The 19,655-nt window shown below is 43.0% G+C and overlaps 1 protein-coding gene across 1 annotated transcript; it reads right to left on the bottom strand.

The window, feature by feature from the left end:
* Positions 1-6,250: 6,250 nt before the first annotated feature.
* On the bottom strand, positions 6,251-7,769 carry LOC131293203 (odorant receptor 4-like). Its single transcript, XM_058321283.1, has 6 exons — positions 7,614-7,769; positions 6,911-7,437; positions 6,746-6,845; positions 6,591-6,680; positions 6,367-6,519; positions 6,251-6,301 (listed from the first exon to the last, which is right to left on the bottom strand). Exons 1-6 carry the CDS (start codon positions 7,767-7,769, stop codon positions 6,251-6,253), a joined length of 1,077 nt encoding a protein of 358 aa, XP_058177266.1.
* Positions 7,770-19,655: the final 11,886 nt, after the last annotated feature.

Here is a 19,655-nt window from a genome sequence, read left to right as displayed (position 1 = left end):
TCATTTATTTCCAATCGATTTTATTTTTCGATCGTGAAATTTAAAATGCATATGAATGCCCCAAAAACATGCATTGTATGCGACCTACTAATGTATACCATCCACTAAACCTACGCGCAATTGGCGAGGTCGATTCGTTAAAGCATCTGCTGGGGTAAACTCTTAACGGCTCGACACCTATGCGAGCAAGCGCAAAGCTGTTGCCGGAAAATCGGTCCACTAGCACCTACGTGCTAAGCATCGGTGGTTTTGATAAAACGGGATTTAAATCCTCTTTCCGTCCCACACGTTAAAGGTGTTTGTGGCGATCGGGAGAAGAAGGAAACCACCGTGTTTGGTGGAATTAACCCTTGATCATTGGTCGATTTGCTTACTGGAACTTACTTACTGCTGACAAATATTTCGACAAATTATTAAAATTGGAACATATTTTCATACTATGCTAGGTGGCTGTTGGGGGAAATGGGGAATCATGGGGAATCATCAGATCAAAACCGATCAGTTAACAAGTTAACAAGGGAGATAAAATTAGAAACGTAAATATTTCAAGATTATTATTATCAAGGAAAACCATTCTTAAATACTTTGCAATCTTCACGTCAGTAAAGATAGTTTTGATAAAAGATGAAAAAATAAATAATATTGATTGGTTAATGAAATACATAAACAATAGAATACATTTATTATTGTTAATATAAATATGTAAAGTGTTAGGTGAAGCAAATATTTGGCTTATGTAAAAACCAAACTAACTCACTTGATATTTATATTTACTTCAAATTAAGCCCCGTTTGGTTATCGTGTGCAAAGGTTTAATAATGAGCAATCCCAGCAATTGTCGGATTGAATTCATTCATTATCTTTCTTCTCATCGAGACCTTCTACAACTATCCCCGGTTGTCCAAGCTTTTCCACCAGCAGTCAGCTCGGTCGCTCGTCCTGCATGGTCAAATACATACAACCAGGGACTGCATGCGGCCGGAAAGAGTCGCTGTTCCGGTTCTAATTCATAAATTATTTTCCAATTTTGGGCTCATCGTTCCCGTCCCGTTAGTCAGCGCGCGCGGCGATAACAGCTTTTGATTTAGCGATAGGATAATTATTAGCCGCGAGCGTCAGCGTGGCACGCCGAGTGGCGAAACATGCCGAAACGTGGAGCAACGTGGACCCGGGATGCCGTAGCAGATGGCTAATTTATCGTCGCGGCCAGTCGGTCGTGAGTTCTCGTTCCCGTTGCGATCGGGGTTTGCCATTTTTGGTCAAATATATAAATGAAAGAAAAAAGAAAATTGAAAACGGGGTTCGTCAAAAACACAGAGCAGCAGAGTATAGAAGGGGGGCCGAGATCGGTCGGGAAAAATGGGAAAAGGGACGATCTGAAATCTTCTGGTGTGCTGAGCCGTTGCGTCGGGTTCACGAGCGAAGCGCGAAATGTGACACGTGGCGTGGCGAAATATGGTGAAATTATTATTTCCCATTCATTTATGTTAATTGCAGGGGCCATCGTGAGTTCCGTGGGCACCCCGAAGCCGCCCCGGAATGGCCCGGGATACCCCGCCGGGGCCAGATTTATGTCCAGAAATTTATTATGAACTAATATTTTAAACGTATAATCATCATGTGCCGCGGTGAAACTGTTGATTGTGCCGTATCGGGCACACCATATTGTTGGTGTCCCTCTTTCCAGTGTTTTGTTTTCGTCCTCTTCCCGGAACGAACGATCTCCTTCGTTCCGTTTCGCCATTCTCAGGCTCTGAATTGAGTGAAATGATTTCGTGCCTCGCAGGGCCAAAGGTTTCATTCCTGGGGGGCGTTTGCATTGGTTGAGCGTTTGTTTTCTTTGGCCGAACCCTTTTGTTTGAGGGCCAAGAAATGTAGTCTTCCTTCGAGCAACCCCAGATACCGCCACAGGTTTGTGCTTACTCGGGCCACTTCGCAACACTTGCGCCTCGGATGATGAGGTATGATTTGTGCTTTATTTTTATTGTGATCTAAAGGGTTGCACAGCTCGTTTGTCTTTGGCGCACCCCACGATCGGACGATGGCGAGATGCGTGGGTTGGCAGTTATCGTTATCAATGTTTTGCATTGTTTGAAATATGGCTCATTTTTGTCTCGGCTTTCGCGGACCCCCCTCGTTTGAACACGTAACTCGTTTTATAACGCATAATTAAATGATCTTCATTTGGAGTGGTATGCAGCGTTTTTATATGTATGGCTACATCTAGCTGGATATGTCTAAAGTGCATTGCTCGATATCAAATAGATGCAACTATTTAAGATTTGCAACGCATTATTTTAGTCTTATACTTGATATACCTTGTGGTTTTGATGCAAACATACCTGTTTCTAATTGGTTTGCTATAAAAACAAAATTTATACTTAGTTTTCAACTCTCATTACATACCTATCGTTACAATATTTCGTTATGGTTCTAAGCATTAATTTCTATTCTATTCTTAGTTCCAACCTGTCGATGATTAAGAAACGTTGATGAATGCTATGGAATATTCCTTTACGTATAAATCTGGCAAACTTGAGCTTTGGAGGTTCGAGTCCCCCCGCGACCGCTCAGTCCGCTCACCGTTAAATCCACCACTGAGCACCACTGTTGTGAGATTCTAAGGACGGAAGTAAATTGCTACACCTAAAAGAGTTGCGGATTATTAACTTCAATTAAACAATTGATTATTTCAGTAAGTACTAGCCTGGTCTTTAATAAAACTCGTTCATCTTTCGAAAGCCCACGGAAGTGCTCCTCAGAAGATTTAGTAAAAGGTTCAAATCATGATCAGGTTGTCCTGTCACCAGAGCCCAATGTCGAAATATTTTTTTAAAGACTCTTCCTTGTTCTTCAAGTTAGCAGCAGTTAGTTTCTTCATCGGTGTTATCCGATTTACGCTTGTGCCCAGCATCTTCTCCTGTCACGTCAGAAACATGTTCCTGGAAAGATGAACGTCATGTATCTAACAGTTTGATGTAACTTATAAGTGTCAAGAACACAACATTTTTCATAATTATTCCAATTATGATCGAAAAACGATCTATTTTCATCGTAAACCATCAAAAACTGTACGAAAAAAGCGTATTTTTATTCATAGTTAAATGTTAAAATGGTGGCACGCTTCCTATATGTAGTTGTGGCATCGTGTACATATAGTGGTGGTGGTATAGAAAACTTGGAAAAGACTGATTATATTTTGAGTGTAACTTATTTTTGAAGCATATTTCATACCGACCGGCAAAATTACTCATAGATCAATGCATTGGCCTCATAAACCTCTCATAAACCAATGCATTTTGCAGTTGTTTATCCTTAAGGAAATCATGGTATATCTGATAAATTCATAATAAATCCAGTATATTAGCACAACATGTTGGGACAATAATAATTTTGGAGCCTTAATTTATCATGGAATGGGAACGTTTATCTTTGGAATACTCCTAAGAAGATCAAAGAACATTTCATAGAAGAACAAATATCTCCATTGTATTTATTTGGTCCCAGAGATAGAATTTGATTCCACTGCAACCCAGTTACTAGCACCTCTATGGGAGCACTTACTCTGGCGATTATAAGAATAGGATGGTTTGCTAAATGATGTTTTCGGCATTTTGAGAAGAGAAAAACATAATCAAAACACCAATGTGAGATGCGCTGAGAAAGTTAACTAACAAATCACTAACCTGTAACTCGCTAGAAATTAAAATAAACAAAACGGAAATTGTGCCGAATACTTTGTTTTCAAACAACCAGTATCGTTCGTATCAAACACGGGCTATTTGACGTGCCTGTTTTGAGTGTAAATAGTAAAACGATAAAGATGGAATGAAAATGACTGACCGCGTTCCATCGGACCTAGGTGAATAAGCTGTCAAAGGTTCGTTTGGTAGTAAGATTTTGTCATGAAATTTTTTATTTTATTGCAAAATCCTTTTTCTACGATTTCTTTCACAACATGCCTTCTGCTTTGAAGCCTTGCTCATGATCTAAATGCATACTGTGACTACTCGTGGGCTAACGAGTGCTTGTAAAGGAAATAATCTGGCAGCAATAGATCTTCTCCAAGTAGAATAAAACCAAATACTAGACATTTTTAATGGAAAAAGAAATGATTGTCACAATATGGCCTTGGTGATAAGGTACACGTTCTAGAAACAGATGTTAACAACTCGATCAGTTGAGCTATGATGGGAGAAGACCGGATATGTCCTTCATGGCGCGTGGCGAACCGAAACACTGCATGGGGGATGCAACGAAAGAAACATTGCAATTCCCCCCAGTGTTAGTTCTAGTGTTGTATTTGTTTGTTTTCTGTAGAATGCTTTAAAATTGAACAACAGATACAGTGTTCGATGAACAATGTCATGATAAAAAAACATTACACTTCAACAACATAACTACAACACCTCACGTCAAAGTCAATTTTTTATCAATTTTTAAAATAAGTCACAAGGGATTTCATACTGCGCTAGCCCTTCATTTAGTATCAGCATCTCCGAAACAAGCCATTGACAAAGCATCAGCACATCAATGAACATTTGTAAACTCAATTTTATGCGTGGTTCAGGCAGAGGCTCCAAAAATCTGGTGTAAAAACTTAACTGTTCACTAATTGGCATCTAAACGGGTACTGAGAAGAAATGCTCCTCGTTCTGATTCAAACCTGTTCGTCTACCTCGACGTCAATGCTCTACGTATAGGCTTCACGACCCGACCAGTTGTTTGTTGAGTCTGTGGGGTTGCAAGAAGATTCCAACATACACAAACCCATACTAAAGCATGTTTAAATATTTAACCAGATTGATGAGATTGACGCATGAGAGCCGAGTTTTAGAAAACCGCGAAGAACTGAAGAAAACTCCGTCCTCGTAGAGGACAATTTCCATATGAGCTATTTCAATATGCACTGGATCTTGCAGACAACCGCTTCTTTATCGAATATATGAATCAGTTAATTCTATAAAATACGAATTAAATTTATGTTTTTACATTAGCTAACATGGATCAGGTTGAGGTTGTGCAATCGTCGTTGTTCATGGCACCTGAAATTAATGCCGAATAATGTACAGTATCGAAGCTGTGAACATCGAACGAATCGACTAAGTGATACAGTTTTCGTCAGCATTTGGTTGTTTGTCTTCATTTTGCGACGTAGCTTACTTTATTTGAACAGCCTGCACCTCGCCAAGGAACAATGTTTTTTTTAAGGCGTGCTTTGCTTACGGTTGGCTCAAGACACAATTCTACGAATCTATACAGCTTGTCATCGTTTTGGTTACTTTATGTTGACAGACAATACTTTTCCAAGAAACCATTCTGTTTTTCAAAAACAGAGGGGCGTGTCCATCGGCCTTTCCAAAAATCTACTGCTATTCTCAGCCAACGTCATTGAAGGCCAACCAATTTTCACAACTGCAGCTTCTGCCGGCGTGGGATGTGCAACGAAAGACATGACATACGCATCGCTTTGCGCCGCCTAACATTGTCACGCGTCTACACGTTAATTGCTCAACCGATAAGTGGTCAGTACTTGACGCATGCTATTTCTCGACATTCGTCTAATCACGATGATGAGTCATTGAAATAAAAGCAATCACCCTGAAAGTGAACAATTATATACCAGTTTTCAGAAGATTTATGATGGTGTCCTTGTGGTGCGAGCAAACCTAATACTTTGGAATTCAGTTAGCTACTGTTTATTAACACCTTGTCGTCCGGAGTCTCCACAGTGGACCAATCACACTATATTCGGGTGATGACAGTTCTGAGGGCATCGTTAATAAGTGTCGTTCATTCTGCTGACGGAAAGTAATGAAACAACGATCATTACCGAACAAACCCTCCGGTATGAACGGTAAATTTAAATTTTGGACATTATCATGGAATAATATAAGAAATATATAAAATTCTTGTGCCACGGTGTTAGTGGTTGAACTCCTCCTAAACGGCTGAACCATTTTTAGTAAAACTTTGCACACATGTTCTTTTGGCATGAGAATAGGCTTTTAGCGATAGCTCATGTCTGGAAAATTTATATTTTTTAAATTAATTTCGATCATATATTGGTTCGCTTGCAACATATAAAGATTGTCTTTTCCTGTTTAGATGGAAACAATTCGGATCGTTAAGCAGTGTTTTCTCAAGTTAGGCGTGCTTCATCCCAAGTTTCACGTTCGATGTAAGAATGTGTAGTCAAATTGTAAGAAAAATAAAGAAAACCTTTAGGGATGGTAATCGATTGAACTATTTAGCTCACTTTCTGGAGAACCATCAGATACGAGTAAATCTTCTTGTAAATCTGTGGGAGGAGAAACACATTTGTATACGTCGCAATGAAATTGACCCTGCAAACATTTAGCGTACCTCAACGAAGTTGAACAAATCAATGGCGGAAAAGCCATCGGACAGAACGACCGGCCGCTGAGCGCAGAGCAGCACTTGCTGAAGCGTTTTCTGGTGCTTCGTCGACAGCTCGTACCAGTTGACGTGGTAAATTTCGTTGACGAGCTTATCGTTCTGGGTGGTTCAAGAAAGTGACGTGGAGTGAGCGAATGGATTTATTCTACCAGTTAGAAAGCGTGACAAACCTTAATCGAAAGATAAGTTCCCAAGGAGCAGTTGATGAAAAGCTGCATGGTGCATATAAGAACGATGGCCATTCCGGGGTACCAGGGAAACTGTGTGGATTGAGAAAGTGTACATGATTTTTATAAGTACTAAAAGCAATGGGCAGCTAACTTACCCTCACAACAATCGCCAGTGAACCGACGAGCTCAAAAATAATGCAGCCAAAATTGATAAAGAACTGTGTCTTCAACAGAATATCCATGTCGGTGACGTATCTATTTGGGAGCAGTGCGTGATCACCAGAGGGGTATTAGATGGAAACAATATGAATATTACTCACTTGGTATGTTCCAGATGCTTTTGTACGATGGCACCGATCAACTCTTCGATCTCCACATCACGCTGCCCACGTCTGTCCCCAGAATTGCACTCGACAAGCTGCGTTAGCCTGCGTAGGTAGATGATGATCAGGTCCATCTGGCCGGTAGCATTGACGATGAGAAAGAGCAGACAGCAGTCGCACGCCATCAGGCCGACGACACCCTCGAGGACTTGCAATGACTGATAGATCCAGTTAATGGCGAACCCGAGCGGACTGCGAAAGTCCAGGAAGGGTAGATAGAAACCGAACGCCAGCAACAGTTCACCCTTTACCAGCGGCATCAGGATGGCGTACGTATTGATAACGATGAACACTACCGAGAAACCAAAGGCCAGGATGCGGATGAACACCTTGCACATGGTAGCCGTGTGGAAGAGAGAGTCGTTCACCTCCGGATATCGAGGTGCCTCCTTAAAGCGGCGCATATTGTAGAGATGAAGATCGTTCAGTTCCGGACAGGTGAAGGCTTCGATCTTCGCCAATCCCTGTGATCCAAGTAGGCAAAGAAAAGGAGTGAGACTTTTTCGGACCACAGATTGTATTGGATAGGGAGGATATATAAACAAAGCCGTTAGATCTACCGAAAGAAGTTACACGAATTCGCTCCTTTAGGAATTTGGAATAACTTAAGCCGAAACATTTCGAAGTTATTGAATCGCACCTGTATGGCAATACCCAACGTTACGAAGCAGAACACGACATCCATCAGAGAACCCCACACGAGCGCGATGGAGTACACGTTGACGAGCAGGTACAGGATCAGATCCGTCACCAGAAAGATTAGCCGAGCATTCCGTCGCGTGTAGCCCGGCTTCATCCGCTCACCACCGCAGATAGCGAAGCACCGGATCAGAATATTGCACGCACTGTCGAAAAGCTCCAGCGGAGTTTTGTACTCCGCACGAAAAAGTGCCTCCTGGCGCTTCAGGTACCGGATCCAGAACTTCATCTTGAACCGGAGCAAGCCACGTTGAAACTGATCAACTCTCAGGTGGTTACAGTTTTCTTATAATGTGCAATTGTATATCCCATGTACACTTCTAGGAAGGTAGGTTTCCTTAAAGGTATTCAGCTAGCGGTTCTTAGTGAAAGAAACGGAATTGGTTATGAGGTGCTCATTAATTATAAGCGTTTCTTTTGTGCTATTAGACACCTGTTCAACCTGCAATGAATAGAATGTGGGAAAAGAATAGAAAGAGAAAGTTTAGTATGTGAGGTTAGGGAAAGTTAGGGAACTTCAAGTCATACTGATGAAATCTTTGTAAATATTAATATTTAAAAAATCAAATTAAATTAATGTCGAAATTTCAAGGAATTTGAAAACGTCTTTAAATTAGCTAAGGAAACTATTGAATTAACGATGTCAAAGATAATGCATATTTTTCCCAATGAACATTATTGAAAATTTTCTTACCGTATCATTAGAGAAAATTTGTGCAACGAATAGGTCGTCGGATACAGGTCAAATTAAGCATTGATTAATGTATTCATCATGGAAGATTTGTTTTGGTAAATTGTTTCGAACATTGTTGGTGCACGAGCTGCAAAACCGTGATTTATCATCGATTGCGAATCGGCATCAAACAACGCCATTGGCTGTGAGATTCTCCGGAGTCAATGAGAACGAGTTAACCAACCAATTCTTTGGCCATTCGTTCCGGTAGCGTCGATGATTCATTACCATCACGATCACGCTAAATGAAGCACTTAGTTATGCATCAAAATTGACGTCCACGGTTCGGTTGGCCAAGTAACCGGACCGATTACAACCCCAGACCGCGGCCTGCAACGTTCCGCATAATGATAGTAATCAGAGTTCGGGGGTTCGTTTTCGTTGGCCCTGGGTCGGACTGGTTTCCCTTTCGGCTGTCCTGGCGCTCGCAAGCATGCAAATTCCCCCTCGCCAGGCATTAGAGACGCGAAGGCAAATTTTAAAAGCTTCAATTACCACACACAAATGTAAGCTGGGAGTTTTCTTGCGCGCGCCCGTCTCGAAGAAACTCGCTTGGGCAACGCAGTTCTTACCTCGAAATCAATTTTTCATGGCATTCGTTGGATCGTTTATCATCGGACACCACCCCGAAAGTCGGCTCGAGGAGGAACGATCGTTCGAAGGAGAAATAAAGGACGGCGGTGGGCTCTTCTCGGAAGGCTGCCGAGAACTATGCTGCTCGGTCGCGTTTGAAGCGGTCCCTCGCCACCGCCCAATGCTCAAGCATTTTGTAGGTTTTCGCTCGCTTAATTGTGATGTTATTTATTGTTTATAAATTCACTTTTAACCACAGACATTACCCGGCCACGAAATGGAAACTCGGGAATTAAATTACAAGCAAAAGCAACGGGCGGTGCATCCTTACAAGTGATTCCTGGACGCGTCGAAGCGCTCGCCGGGCCGCGTTGGAGTTTTGGATGGGTTTGTTGGCAAATTAATGGCTTTCCGGAAACAAACCCAAGCGTCGCGGATCGCCACGTTGTGCTGGTGTTGTTTTAATTTTATCTTTTTTTCTTTCGAAGGTCCAACGAATCCTTGCGATGTGATCGTTACTTTTCCCAGCGTCCCGAAACCCAATCTCGCAATCGGGACTCGATTTTTGAGAGCGATAAAGATTTACGACCGATCACGATGCCGTTTTGATCTCACGAGGTGCAGCGGTGCAATTGCATTCCGGTACCGAGGAAGTATTGGCACCGCCAAGACGGATGGGCTGGCTGGGAATGGTGAAATAATTCAATTACCAAACCGAATCGCACGAACCACAGGTTCACTTCAGGGACCTGCACGCAATGTACGACGGTTGAGGGAGATTTTAAAAGTGTGATAGATTTGTCCGCCATCGCGGCGGTGCAAAGCCACGGCGAATGGCGTTCCGAACCGGTCCCGTCCGGTGTTTCGGATCGAGAGTGCGAAACATATTATTAAGAGATTTTACATTCAATTAAACAAGTTGTGATCGTAAACATTTTTATGCGCACCAAAGAACCGTGCCGAGGTGAAGATTTTTTCTTTTATGCTCATGATTTTATTTCTCTTCCTCTGTGCTCCTCGGGTGCGAAGCAGAAGTCAATGCACGCCAGGCTCTAAAGAGGAATTCATTTCTCGTACGTGCCGCGTTGGCAAACGTGTCTTGGGTGATGCGCACAGGTTACCGAGGTGGCATTTTATGACCGCAGTTTGAAGCTGAAACAAGTTTTACTAAAAAAATAAATGCCAACTGTTGCCATTTAAATTTCATTTATTTTGCTATGTTTGTAACAGTTGAAAATAATAATCATTTAACGAGTTCATAACGAAGTAAGAATGTGCTTGGGATAGTAAAACAGCAATCGCAACTCCACTGAATAGATTGACAAAAATATATAAAACGAGGAATATAAAGATTTTTTTATTACCAATTTTTTGAGGACCACGCTTGGACCCCAGGGATTCTTTCCTTGAAATCGTACAAGTCATCGATAACTAGAGCAGGGACTATAAGACGTTTAGTGAACTTTTGAGTTCTGACATGATGAAGTTAAACAGAAATAAGGCAAAAGTGTATAATTTGCAGTATAAAGGCAGATCGTTTATCAAAGATATTTAAAAGCTTTTAAAACCTATCGCTCAAATTAACTGGTTCTAATCAATCTATCAAATTGTCCACCTGTGCTAGTGTTGATAAGTCATTCAAGTTAAAAAACAACAGATCACCATCCTTTCACTTCTAAAAAGTAATAAAATTAAAGTAGTTAGCATTCTTAAAAAATCTCAAGTTCTTCCATTTCGAGGGAAACCTGAGATAAATATTCAACAATTGAATCGTTTCCGTACAGTAAACCTTTCGATGGTAGAATGTTGTAATAAACCATTCGTAACAAATGAAAAATAGACGAAATAGAGTGAAACTATTATTTTTCCGAATTCGGCTACGAGTTATAACTTATGATTTCATTCTAATTTAAAGCGGTCGACGATTATTTCTACTTAAAGCTTCAATTTTAATGAAAATTGCAATGAAATTAAAACTTGGAATAAAAATAAAGAAAAAATACCACGAATCTTTATGCTGAATTGGCGACACTTTCATGAAAGGCTCCAAATCCAACGTGAAATGTTTAGATTTTTGTGGCAGAAGCTTTCCATTTTAAATATTTACTCATGATTTTGCTTTGATTCCAATCAATTCTGCTGTAGAATCTTGGTTCGATCCGGTACCGAATGAAAGTCCTCCAACCGGCACCAAGTCCTACGCTTTTCCCGCGTGCCTATCACTTTTCCCTCTAGAAGTTGCTCCGGTCCGGCGGAAACGAAAAGCCGTATGCGAAAAGCTCCAAGTCATTGGCGACACTTCTCCGCGTTGCGGAATTCACCACCGTCTCAGCTCCGAGGGCCACCCGGTGGAGCCGATTCCTAATGACATTCTTCGTCCGACGAGCGCGATTGCTTCATTTTAGATTCTGTTTCGTCGTTTGGGGAGGGGGAGAGGATGATCCTGGCGGGACGTCCCGTGGTGGTGTGTATTAAGTTCGCGCGAAAGCTGCTTCTTTCCCTTTCCTTGCGGTGGAGAAGTCAGCACTTTCGCCCCGAAAAAAAAAAGATGGCTAGCAAAATCGGCTAGAAGGGCACGCAATACTTTCACGCCACGCGTAGCGCACGGTGTGGGGTGGAAGGTGGGCGCGGTAGCGATGGGGTTGGACGCCGACTGAGTGGGCGGAAGGCGGGCTGGTTGCGTTACATAAAGAATAATACAATAATATGGCTAATGTAGGCAGACTCGATGTCGCCTTTTAAGATCAGCAGAATTGTGCGCGCCATACGCCGGTGTTAGGGGTGAGCTCTCGAGGGCATCCTAGAAAGGGGGAGGGATGGAAAGGAGGAGCCGGTCTGATTGTCCGTCGGCCCGACGCACGCTTTCTACGTTGTTTTCTTCGCTGCTCCGTGGCTCGTGGAACTCGTGGATTCGGTCTGCCATCCAGCGTTCGCCATAAAGTTCGGCAGCTCTCGATCAAATGTAGATGAGTTGGCACCCTTCGATTGTGGGGCTCATTTTCTTTGCGGCAGTTGTGTCTTCCCTTCCCAGCCCGCTGTTTACGCGTGTCTCTTTTCCTTCGGATGGGTGGCGTGAGGAGGGAGAAGAAAAAAAATCTCCCAATCGGTAACAGACGGACTAAAGTGTCCGGTGACACGCTCGCGCGACAGCGTGACCCAGGACCAGGAGATCGGTGGGTGGGTTCGGGAAGGTGGACACCGGAACTCCGGGCGGGACTGGCAAGAGATTAAATGCCACACTATTATTGGCTGTTCGCGGCTGCTTCCTCGCTTTCTCTCGATGTCAAAGGACAATCAGGCGACGATCCGGCCCCAGGGGACGGTGGTTATGATGATGTTGATGGGAAAACAAAAACAAAAAGGCCAAACCCCGGGTCGGCCTAACGTAAGGGGCATGGGAGTTTCGTCAGCAGTTTTCTAATCAGTTCGCCGAACTATTATTTCATCGTGCTGCGAAGTGAAAACTCTCAATGATGCAACTCGTTCTAGGATGGTGTAGTTTTGGATTTTCATATTTCTTGGAAGCAGTAAGCTTTCCTTTTAATGGTATCGTGTGCATCCATGCGGATTTTCCCCCGCTCCATGAAAATCGGAATGTTCCTAAAAATAAACACTTCGGTTTAGAAGTTCTTGGAAGCACATCGGCATCATCCATCGGAACGGATGGCGCGTATAGTTTTAATTCGTGCCAAAATTCATCACTTGCTGGACACTACTTTGGCCATTCGGGGGATTTTCCAAGAATCTTTCTCTCCCGACCCAAGTGGTACCCGACGAAATGACTGTTTATTCAAATTCAATATGGCTCTCAGCAATTGCCCAAACACTCTGTCGGTGGCGGAACTTTCCGGGATTTCCATCCGCAGCGTTACTCGGACGAAGTAACTAGAAATCTCACCAGACGCTGCTGGATGATATTGTTGTTGGCCTTCCAATGACTCAACTCTAGGGCTCCGGTCGACATGCAGACGACTTTCGATGGCCGCTGAAAGTAGTTCCATGCCGTTCCGGTTTCCATTCCACCTCCTCATTCCTCCAACCAACTTCGTTCCACTATCGTTCCGTACATGTTTCAACGAGAATGAAGTGGAAAGTAACCACCCCCATCGGATGGACGCGCGGGGGTGGACAGGACAGATTCAATTCCATCGCCGCCACCAGTTTGGAGCAGCTTTCTTTTCTTCACCATCTTCTTGCATGTTGTAATGCTAATCTCCGCTGATTGTCAGCCCTGAGAACCGTCCTCGCCGAGCGCCAATGAGGGTCTTGGGATGAGAGCTACACTCTTACAACCCGGCCATTAGCAGGCAAAGCAGGGTTTGCCATGAGGGGTGGGAAGAGGTTGGCGCGAACGGTGCAGGGTTGGGGATCCCCGAGACTATCCAACGGCTTCGTTACATTGTCGCGACTGATAAATGGCACTTTTGGGAATACGCTGCGTGGCCGAAAGTGGCGAACATTCTCGGCCCGACGCGATTACTTACGCCTCACCCACACACACACACACGCGCGCGTCGTTGGTCGTCCTGCTGGAAGGACCTCATTTTTTTTCCCACCATCGCTATTTCGGTGCGGTTCGCCTACACGGTGGGTGTGTCGTGACATTTTAACAGGAAAGAAATATGCAAACTTTATTCATTTGTCGGGCTCGTGTCGGGTTCTCGGCTAGCCTTGTCTGCAGTTGCGGCCCGGCTGATTGGAGATTGGGATTTTCGGATGGCATTGTTGAGCTGGGAGATATTTTCAGCAGGGATATGTGGTTATAAGAAAAGCTCGCGCCTCATGTGAACAAATTTGAATGCATTGAATGGATTCATATAGATGGGTTAAAATGTGTACACATGGTAGAAAAACTAATTTTAATATAATTTCCAGAAATTCTTCTTTTGAAATCGTCTATTTTCGTTGACTTTCGATTAGTTTCGATCAATAATTAGATATGTTTTTTAAGTTGTTAAAAATATAGTTCAATTATAAGTATAGTATAAGTTCGTATTCATGTAGACAAATAATGTCCGATGGATCTAATAAGCAAATAAATAAGTAAAACAAATATGCTGTTTTTCCATAGTATAGAAGTGGTCACTTTTATACAAAACATAATGTTTGATTTGTACCTTGCTAAGGTATTTTTGTAAGTTCTTGCTATTTCTTTAATGTATATGATAAGGCCTTCGTATTAGATTTACATGAAGCTGCAACAGATAGTACACATGGAATTAAAGTTATTGAATACTTATTTGATGCTCCTTGACTATTGCAAAACTCTTAGTTTTGGTAACACACAGACCAAAGAGAATTCGAAACAAAGAAAATACATTTCATCATCGCTTTGGAATGAAAGGATTCATCAACATATGGTAAGAATGGAAAATTAATATTTTTATGATTTAGGGTCTACGAAATTATTTATAGCACCAGATATTCGGAAAAGTGTAAAACCAAAAGTCTGTTCAATTCTCTCTATAAACCAATATATTTTTAGCTCTTTCTATTGCGGCGAGGTTGGTCCTTGCTTGAAAACTTAAAAATTGAACCAAAAATAACATTACAGTGTTGAAAGGTAGGACAAGAAGTGGGTAGGTAGGAGAAGAACAACAACCATAAAGTGCATCTACAACCATAAAGAACGATTTGAGTTTATTCCCAATTCATTTATAAAAAATGACAAATAAGATTAAATCACTTGAAAATTGCGCCAAGTTCCTGCTAACAGCATCAAACACGTTGTGTTTATTAGCGGGGAATCGCGATCTAAATGTTATCAGATGCTAGGAAATCTTGCAATAACATTCACCATTTAGCGTTTCCCAAGAACGAGAGAGATTCGTTAAAACAAAGTTGGGTTTAAAATTACAAATTATTTCCCACGCCCCGGTTTTTCTCACCATCGCATTGTTTGCACTTTTGCTTCTTCCAGGCAGCAAGTGAATATTGCATAAAGTTGTTGAACGTGCCGTCGAAGCCCTTGAACTACTCATAATGCTTCCCCCCCCCCCCCCCCCCCCCCCCCCCCAATTCCGCCTCGCCCCGGTGGCCAGTCCTTCAGTCAGCGATGAGTAAAATCATGTAAAATTTACCACCGTTTGTGCGTTTGTATTTGTTTGACGAACGAGCGCAGGCGAAAAAGGAGGAAAAAAAATCAACAAAATGTGTGTGCAAAACAGGGAAGTTTTCCGTATTCCCGCGTGAAAAACAAGGGAAGCCCCTAGTTTATGTTATCGTGCGCTTCCCGGTCCGATTCGGATTGTTGTCCGGTGGGAGGTCGTTGGAAAGCGATGCTCGGGTGCAAAAAACCCGTTCAACCCTTCATCGGTGCTGCCCGAGTTTTCCATACCGATGGAGGCGCCCGGTTGCCATCTGGCATGGGTACACGTACGTGGGTGTCCACCGACACCACCGCCATAGCGCCGTGAAAATCCCTTCACATACGGAACGGAAGTGCACGGTGAACTTTCGACGAGCCATTCTCGCGGCCGATGAATAAATAAAATCCGCTCGGTGAAATTTAATATGCCTTTTGTTTATTTGAATATTTCATAATTAGACGCGAACGCCGGCCGAGCGGTGGTTGAAATTCGTGGAAAGTTATCAGCGACCAGCAGCTGGGGTGCTTAAGCCGAGCGGCGAAACTAGCGATCGGACTTGGGAACGGGTGTGTTTTGATACTGGAACGCTCTCAGTAATGGTAGTTCTGGGAAGCAAACTCGATTCTAGAGGAATTTTGATAGTCCTTCGAATATCGTTGGTATGAAGGTATTGTTCCGGGAAATATTATTATGAGTAAAAAGGGGGTGATTTCTTTGCCTCCATTAAAATGGTTCTGGTTGATATCCAATCAGTGATTATGTTAAATATGAGATTTCATAAGTATTTTTGAGTTTTAACACCTCGTTGAAAATAGTAAACACATCCGTCGAGTAAAAATCAAAATGGGATTATTTATTTCAACAAACATGGTTTTTCTGAAAATGGAAGATGGCTCATAAATGCTTCGTTTAATGAAGAGAGTGCACTTTACAGTCAATTGATTAGTTTATCTCATTAAGTAAATTAGTCCTCCTACATTAGAAGCTAATCTGGTGGAAATGAACGAGATTTCTTTAATGCATATGAAATATTCACATTCAAACCGGGATATTTTTCATGTTGCATCTATATTTAAAATACCCCGTTACGAATCTTACTGGGATATCCATTTCGTTGAAAACTATTACCCAAAAACACAGGCAGAATTGGTAAATATCAGTCTCGAGTACCTATTTCTGACAGTTGATTTCGGCATTGTCACGTTACTGTGAACTCCGTCCATGCTGCATAGTAACGTTGGCACCGAGGACACGCTCTGGAACGTCCTCGAGGCGAGAACGAATCGATGGCAATTAAATTATTCAACAAGATGCGCTTTCGAATTCAAATCATCATCACCATCTGCTCGAGCAGTTGGTTGAAATGCAGTTCTAGAACGATAGAGGAAAGGGTTCACAGGGGCAGGGAGTGAAGTTTCCGGCTTTCGGGAGTGGTAGTAATCGATAGCCTCGACTGCACGGTCGGTCGGGCCCGCAGCGGACAGTAAATTCTACTTTACTACCGTTCGCCGATGACAGGTGATGTGAGATATGCAGCCAAAACCGAGCATGACACGTCCGCCATGGGGCGGAGAGGAACGAAGGGAAACCTGGTGGATCCCCATCGAACGGTACTGTGTATTACTGTGGTATCAGGCGGTGACTATTGTGTTCCGTGGCCTCGTTGCAACGGCGATACATTTGGCTGGGAGGGAATACTTTACCAAACAACAAGATAGGCTGGATAACACCAGCCGGGATACGGTCGACACAGATTGGTTGCCTGTGTCTGGTGCCCACATATGGAGACTGCTCTGGCACAAATGACGGACAAATCAAATAAACGGCGACATAGACCTTGTGCCGGATTCGGTTAGGTGGAAGATTAAATTTTAACAATATTTCGTTACATTTCATAGACCTAGTCAATTTGGCCTGTCAATTTGGAGATTAATTTTTGGTACAGTTTTTAGCAGTAAGTTGTTGGGTAAAACGATCTAACGAAACCAGAAAAGATACTTCGTTGAACGAGCAGCAGTGTGACAGTTGAAAGCATAAGCTATATCCATTTTGAATCGATCCATAGAAAATAATGCTAAATAATGCGTTTATACTTATTTTCATTCTTTACTTTCAACTTACTGTTCACTTTAGAATTGTGTATAAGAACATTGAATTTTCTGTATTATGAAACCTTTCTTTTAGCTATAAGAGATTTCTGTTGTAAACGTTTATCCTTGAAATATGGTTTTTAGTAGCATATTTCTTTTAGTAGTATATTTAACATATGAGTGTAAGAAGCAATTTTGAGATAAATATTGAATTATCACAATGAAATACATACTTGACAGTGAAAAATGGACTTAAAACGTTTGGGTCACAAATGAATTACGATTATGAAATAGTTCAAACGCTGAACCAAAAAATCCTTCTTGTTCTGTATGCTGTGTATTCTGTGAGACATAAAGAACATCTTCACCAATGTTTATAGGATTTCGGATAACAAACTAGGATAATATCGATAGCAAAAAGCGTGATTTGATAATTACACTTGTTCATAGAAACATGTTTCAATTATTACACAATACTACGTCTCAATGATTTATCCAATAATTAAAATGAAATTAAATAAAATATACGTTTTAAATTGAAATCGAACCGAGTTGCAGAACTAACAGTTTCCTTAACTTTAACAGCAAAATGGAGATTCCCTTTAAGGTAGTTAACACGAGCCCCTCAAACAGATTGATATATTTTGTTTTTGGGGCAAAAGTTTCAAAAATAGAACGTGTGTGGTGTTTTGCGAGCGTAGTTGGATGAATTTATAATGACGGTGAGAGGGAACCTCCACCCGGCTCGGAAAGTTGTCCTAAGCAGGCGAAAAGACCGGAACAAACCGTCGATACGAACCGTGGGACGTACGAGATTGACCTCACGATCGGTTCGTGACATGCCGTTCGCCGAAAGGCTTCATCGTAAAAAGCTTGCAGCAAAAGCAGCGGTTTCATCGGAGTTTATTTGAAACTCGAACCCCGCAACCAAACGTTGGGCTTTCGGGCCGGTACGATTCACGAACTAATCAGCGTGGCCGTGATTGGAGGTTAGCTCGAGTGGATGCAACACGGGTCGGGCGGAAAGGACAACGGGTCGGTGGGGGGAAGCGTGCGGAAAGTCCTTGCGAAAAACGGCGAATCCCGTGTTCCCGTGGTTGGCGGAGGTAAACGGCTTTCGCGAGCGAATCCGCAACTTGAGTGTTGAAAGCCGTCCTTCCGCCCTGCCGCCCTTTTGTCACCCTTGCCTTTTCGGTTCGGTTTATTTTTCCCAGGCCGGGTGCGAATTCCTTTTTTCCCGCACACTAAGCCACAACCGCCGCGTTTCGACGCTCATAAACACGGAGCGAACACTGTCGTCACTTTGCCGGCGCTTTCGCAGCCGAAAAGTCGGTGCATCTCTGCAAACGTCACGGCATGCTCGCTCGCTGGTGGCCGAAGTGCGGACCGGAAGTGGAAAAGCCGGAAAAGCTAACAGTTCGAATTTGACTGTACAATGCATCGTATAATTGAGTTTCGAGTTTTGCACCGGAACCCGGCAGGCAGCGAAAAAGCTTCTGGCCGGTCCTATTTGACTTTAAATTTGGGTCAGTCAGAAGGCCTCACCCTGCGTGCACCGCATTCCCTTTCCCTCAACACCAACAACGATGGCGCAGTGGCGGAGGGAAACCGTTTGAATCACCGTCGACGGGGGCATGCGACCAACAGGCCTTTTCCCGGTTGCCGAAGGCCGACGAAGTCGTGCCCGGGAATGGGGCTGAACGTGGGGGAAAATACGCCGGATGTGCCGGGATCTCACTCGACGCTGGCGTCGCGGATGCTGAGGTCCAGCGAGTGTCCAGCGCCACGATGCCGGAACGTATTACGGTCCACTGCACGGACGGCTTCGGTTGGGCGTTCGGCTTCGGAGGAGCCTTGCCGGCGCTTTCGGGCGTATTCCTGTCGTTCCTAATAGTGTCAATCATGTTTCACTGTATAACCTCAGGATGGAAGACACATAACCTCTTATCTTATGAAATGACTAAATTAACCGGCGAAAACTTCCAAACAACATAGTTCCTGCTTTGAAAAATTATTTGGTTGGAAAGAAGATCCTTACGAAAAGAATGGAAAAGAATAAATCTCACCATTGATCGAACCATACGAATAAGCTTTTAATAATAAAAATGTATACCACTATGCATTCCGTCACAAAACATCTTTGCCCAGAAAACTACATCACAATAATAGAAGCGTGACATCTATTTCAAGAAAGAAAAATGCAGCATAGCAGCGGAAACGGAAGCCGTGTTTGGTGAACACGGGTGGGGAGCAAACTAGAATAAAACAAACAATAAAAGTTTGTCATCAAATTTAATGGATTCTATGAATATCTGCAATTCAATGTATCTCGCAATCGGCTGCAGCATGCATGTGCATCGAGCGTGCCACCGGTCGTGACGATGGGGTCGTCATTCTAAAACCACCCGCCCCCCCCCCCCCCCCTTCTTCACTCCACTCCCAGTTTGCTTGACGCCAACGCTTTGGCTTTTTGCGGGGGGAAAAAAAAGTATCCGAGG

The sequence above is a fragment of the Anopheles ziemanni genome, chromosome 2, assembly GCF_943734765.1.
Source record: "Anopheles ziemanni chromosome 2, idAnoZiCoDA_A2_x.2, whole genome shotgun sequence".
Classification (NCBI taxonomy): Eukaryota; Metazoa; Arthropoda; class Insecta; order Diptera; family Culicidae; genus Anopheles; species Anopheles ziemanni.
Note: the sequence above shows the minus strand (reverse complement) of the source record. Positions and strands in the feature narration are given on the sequence as shown.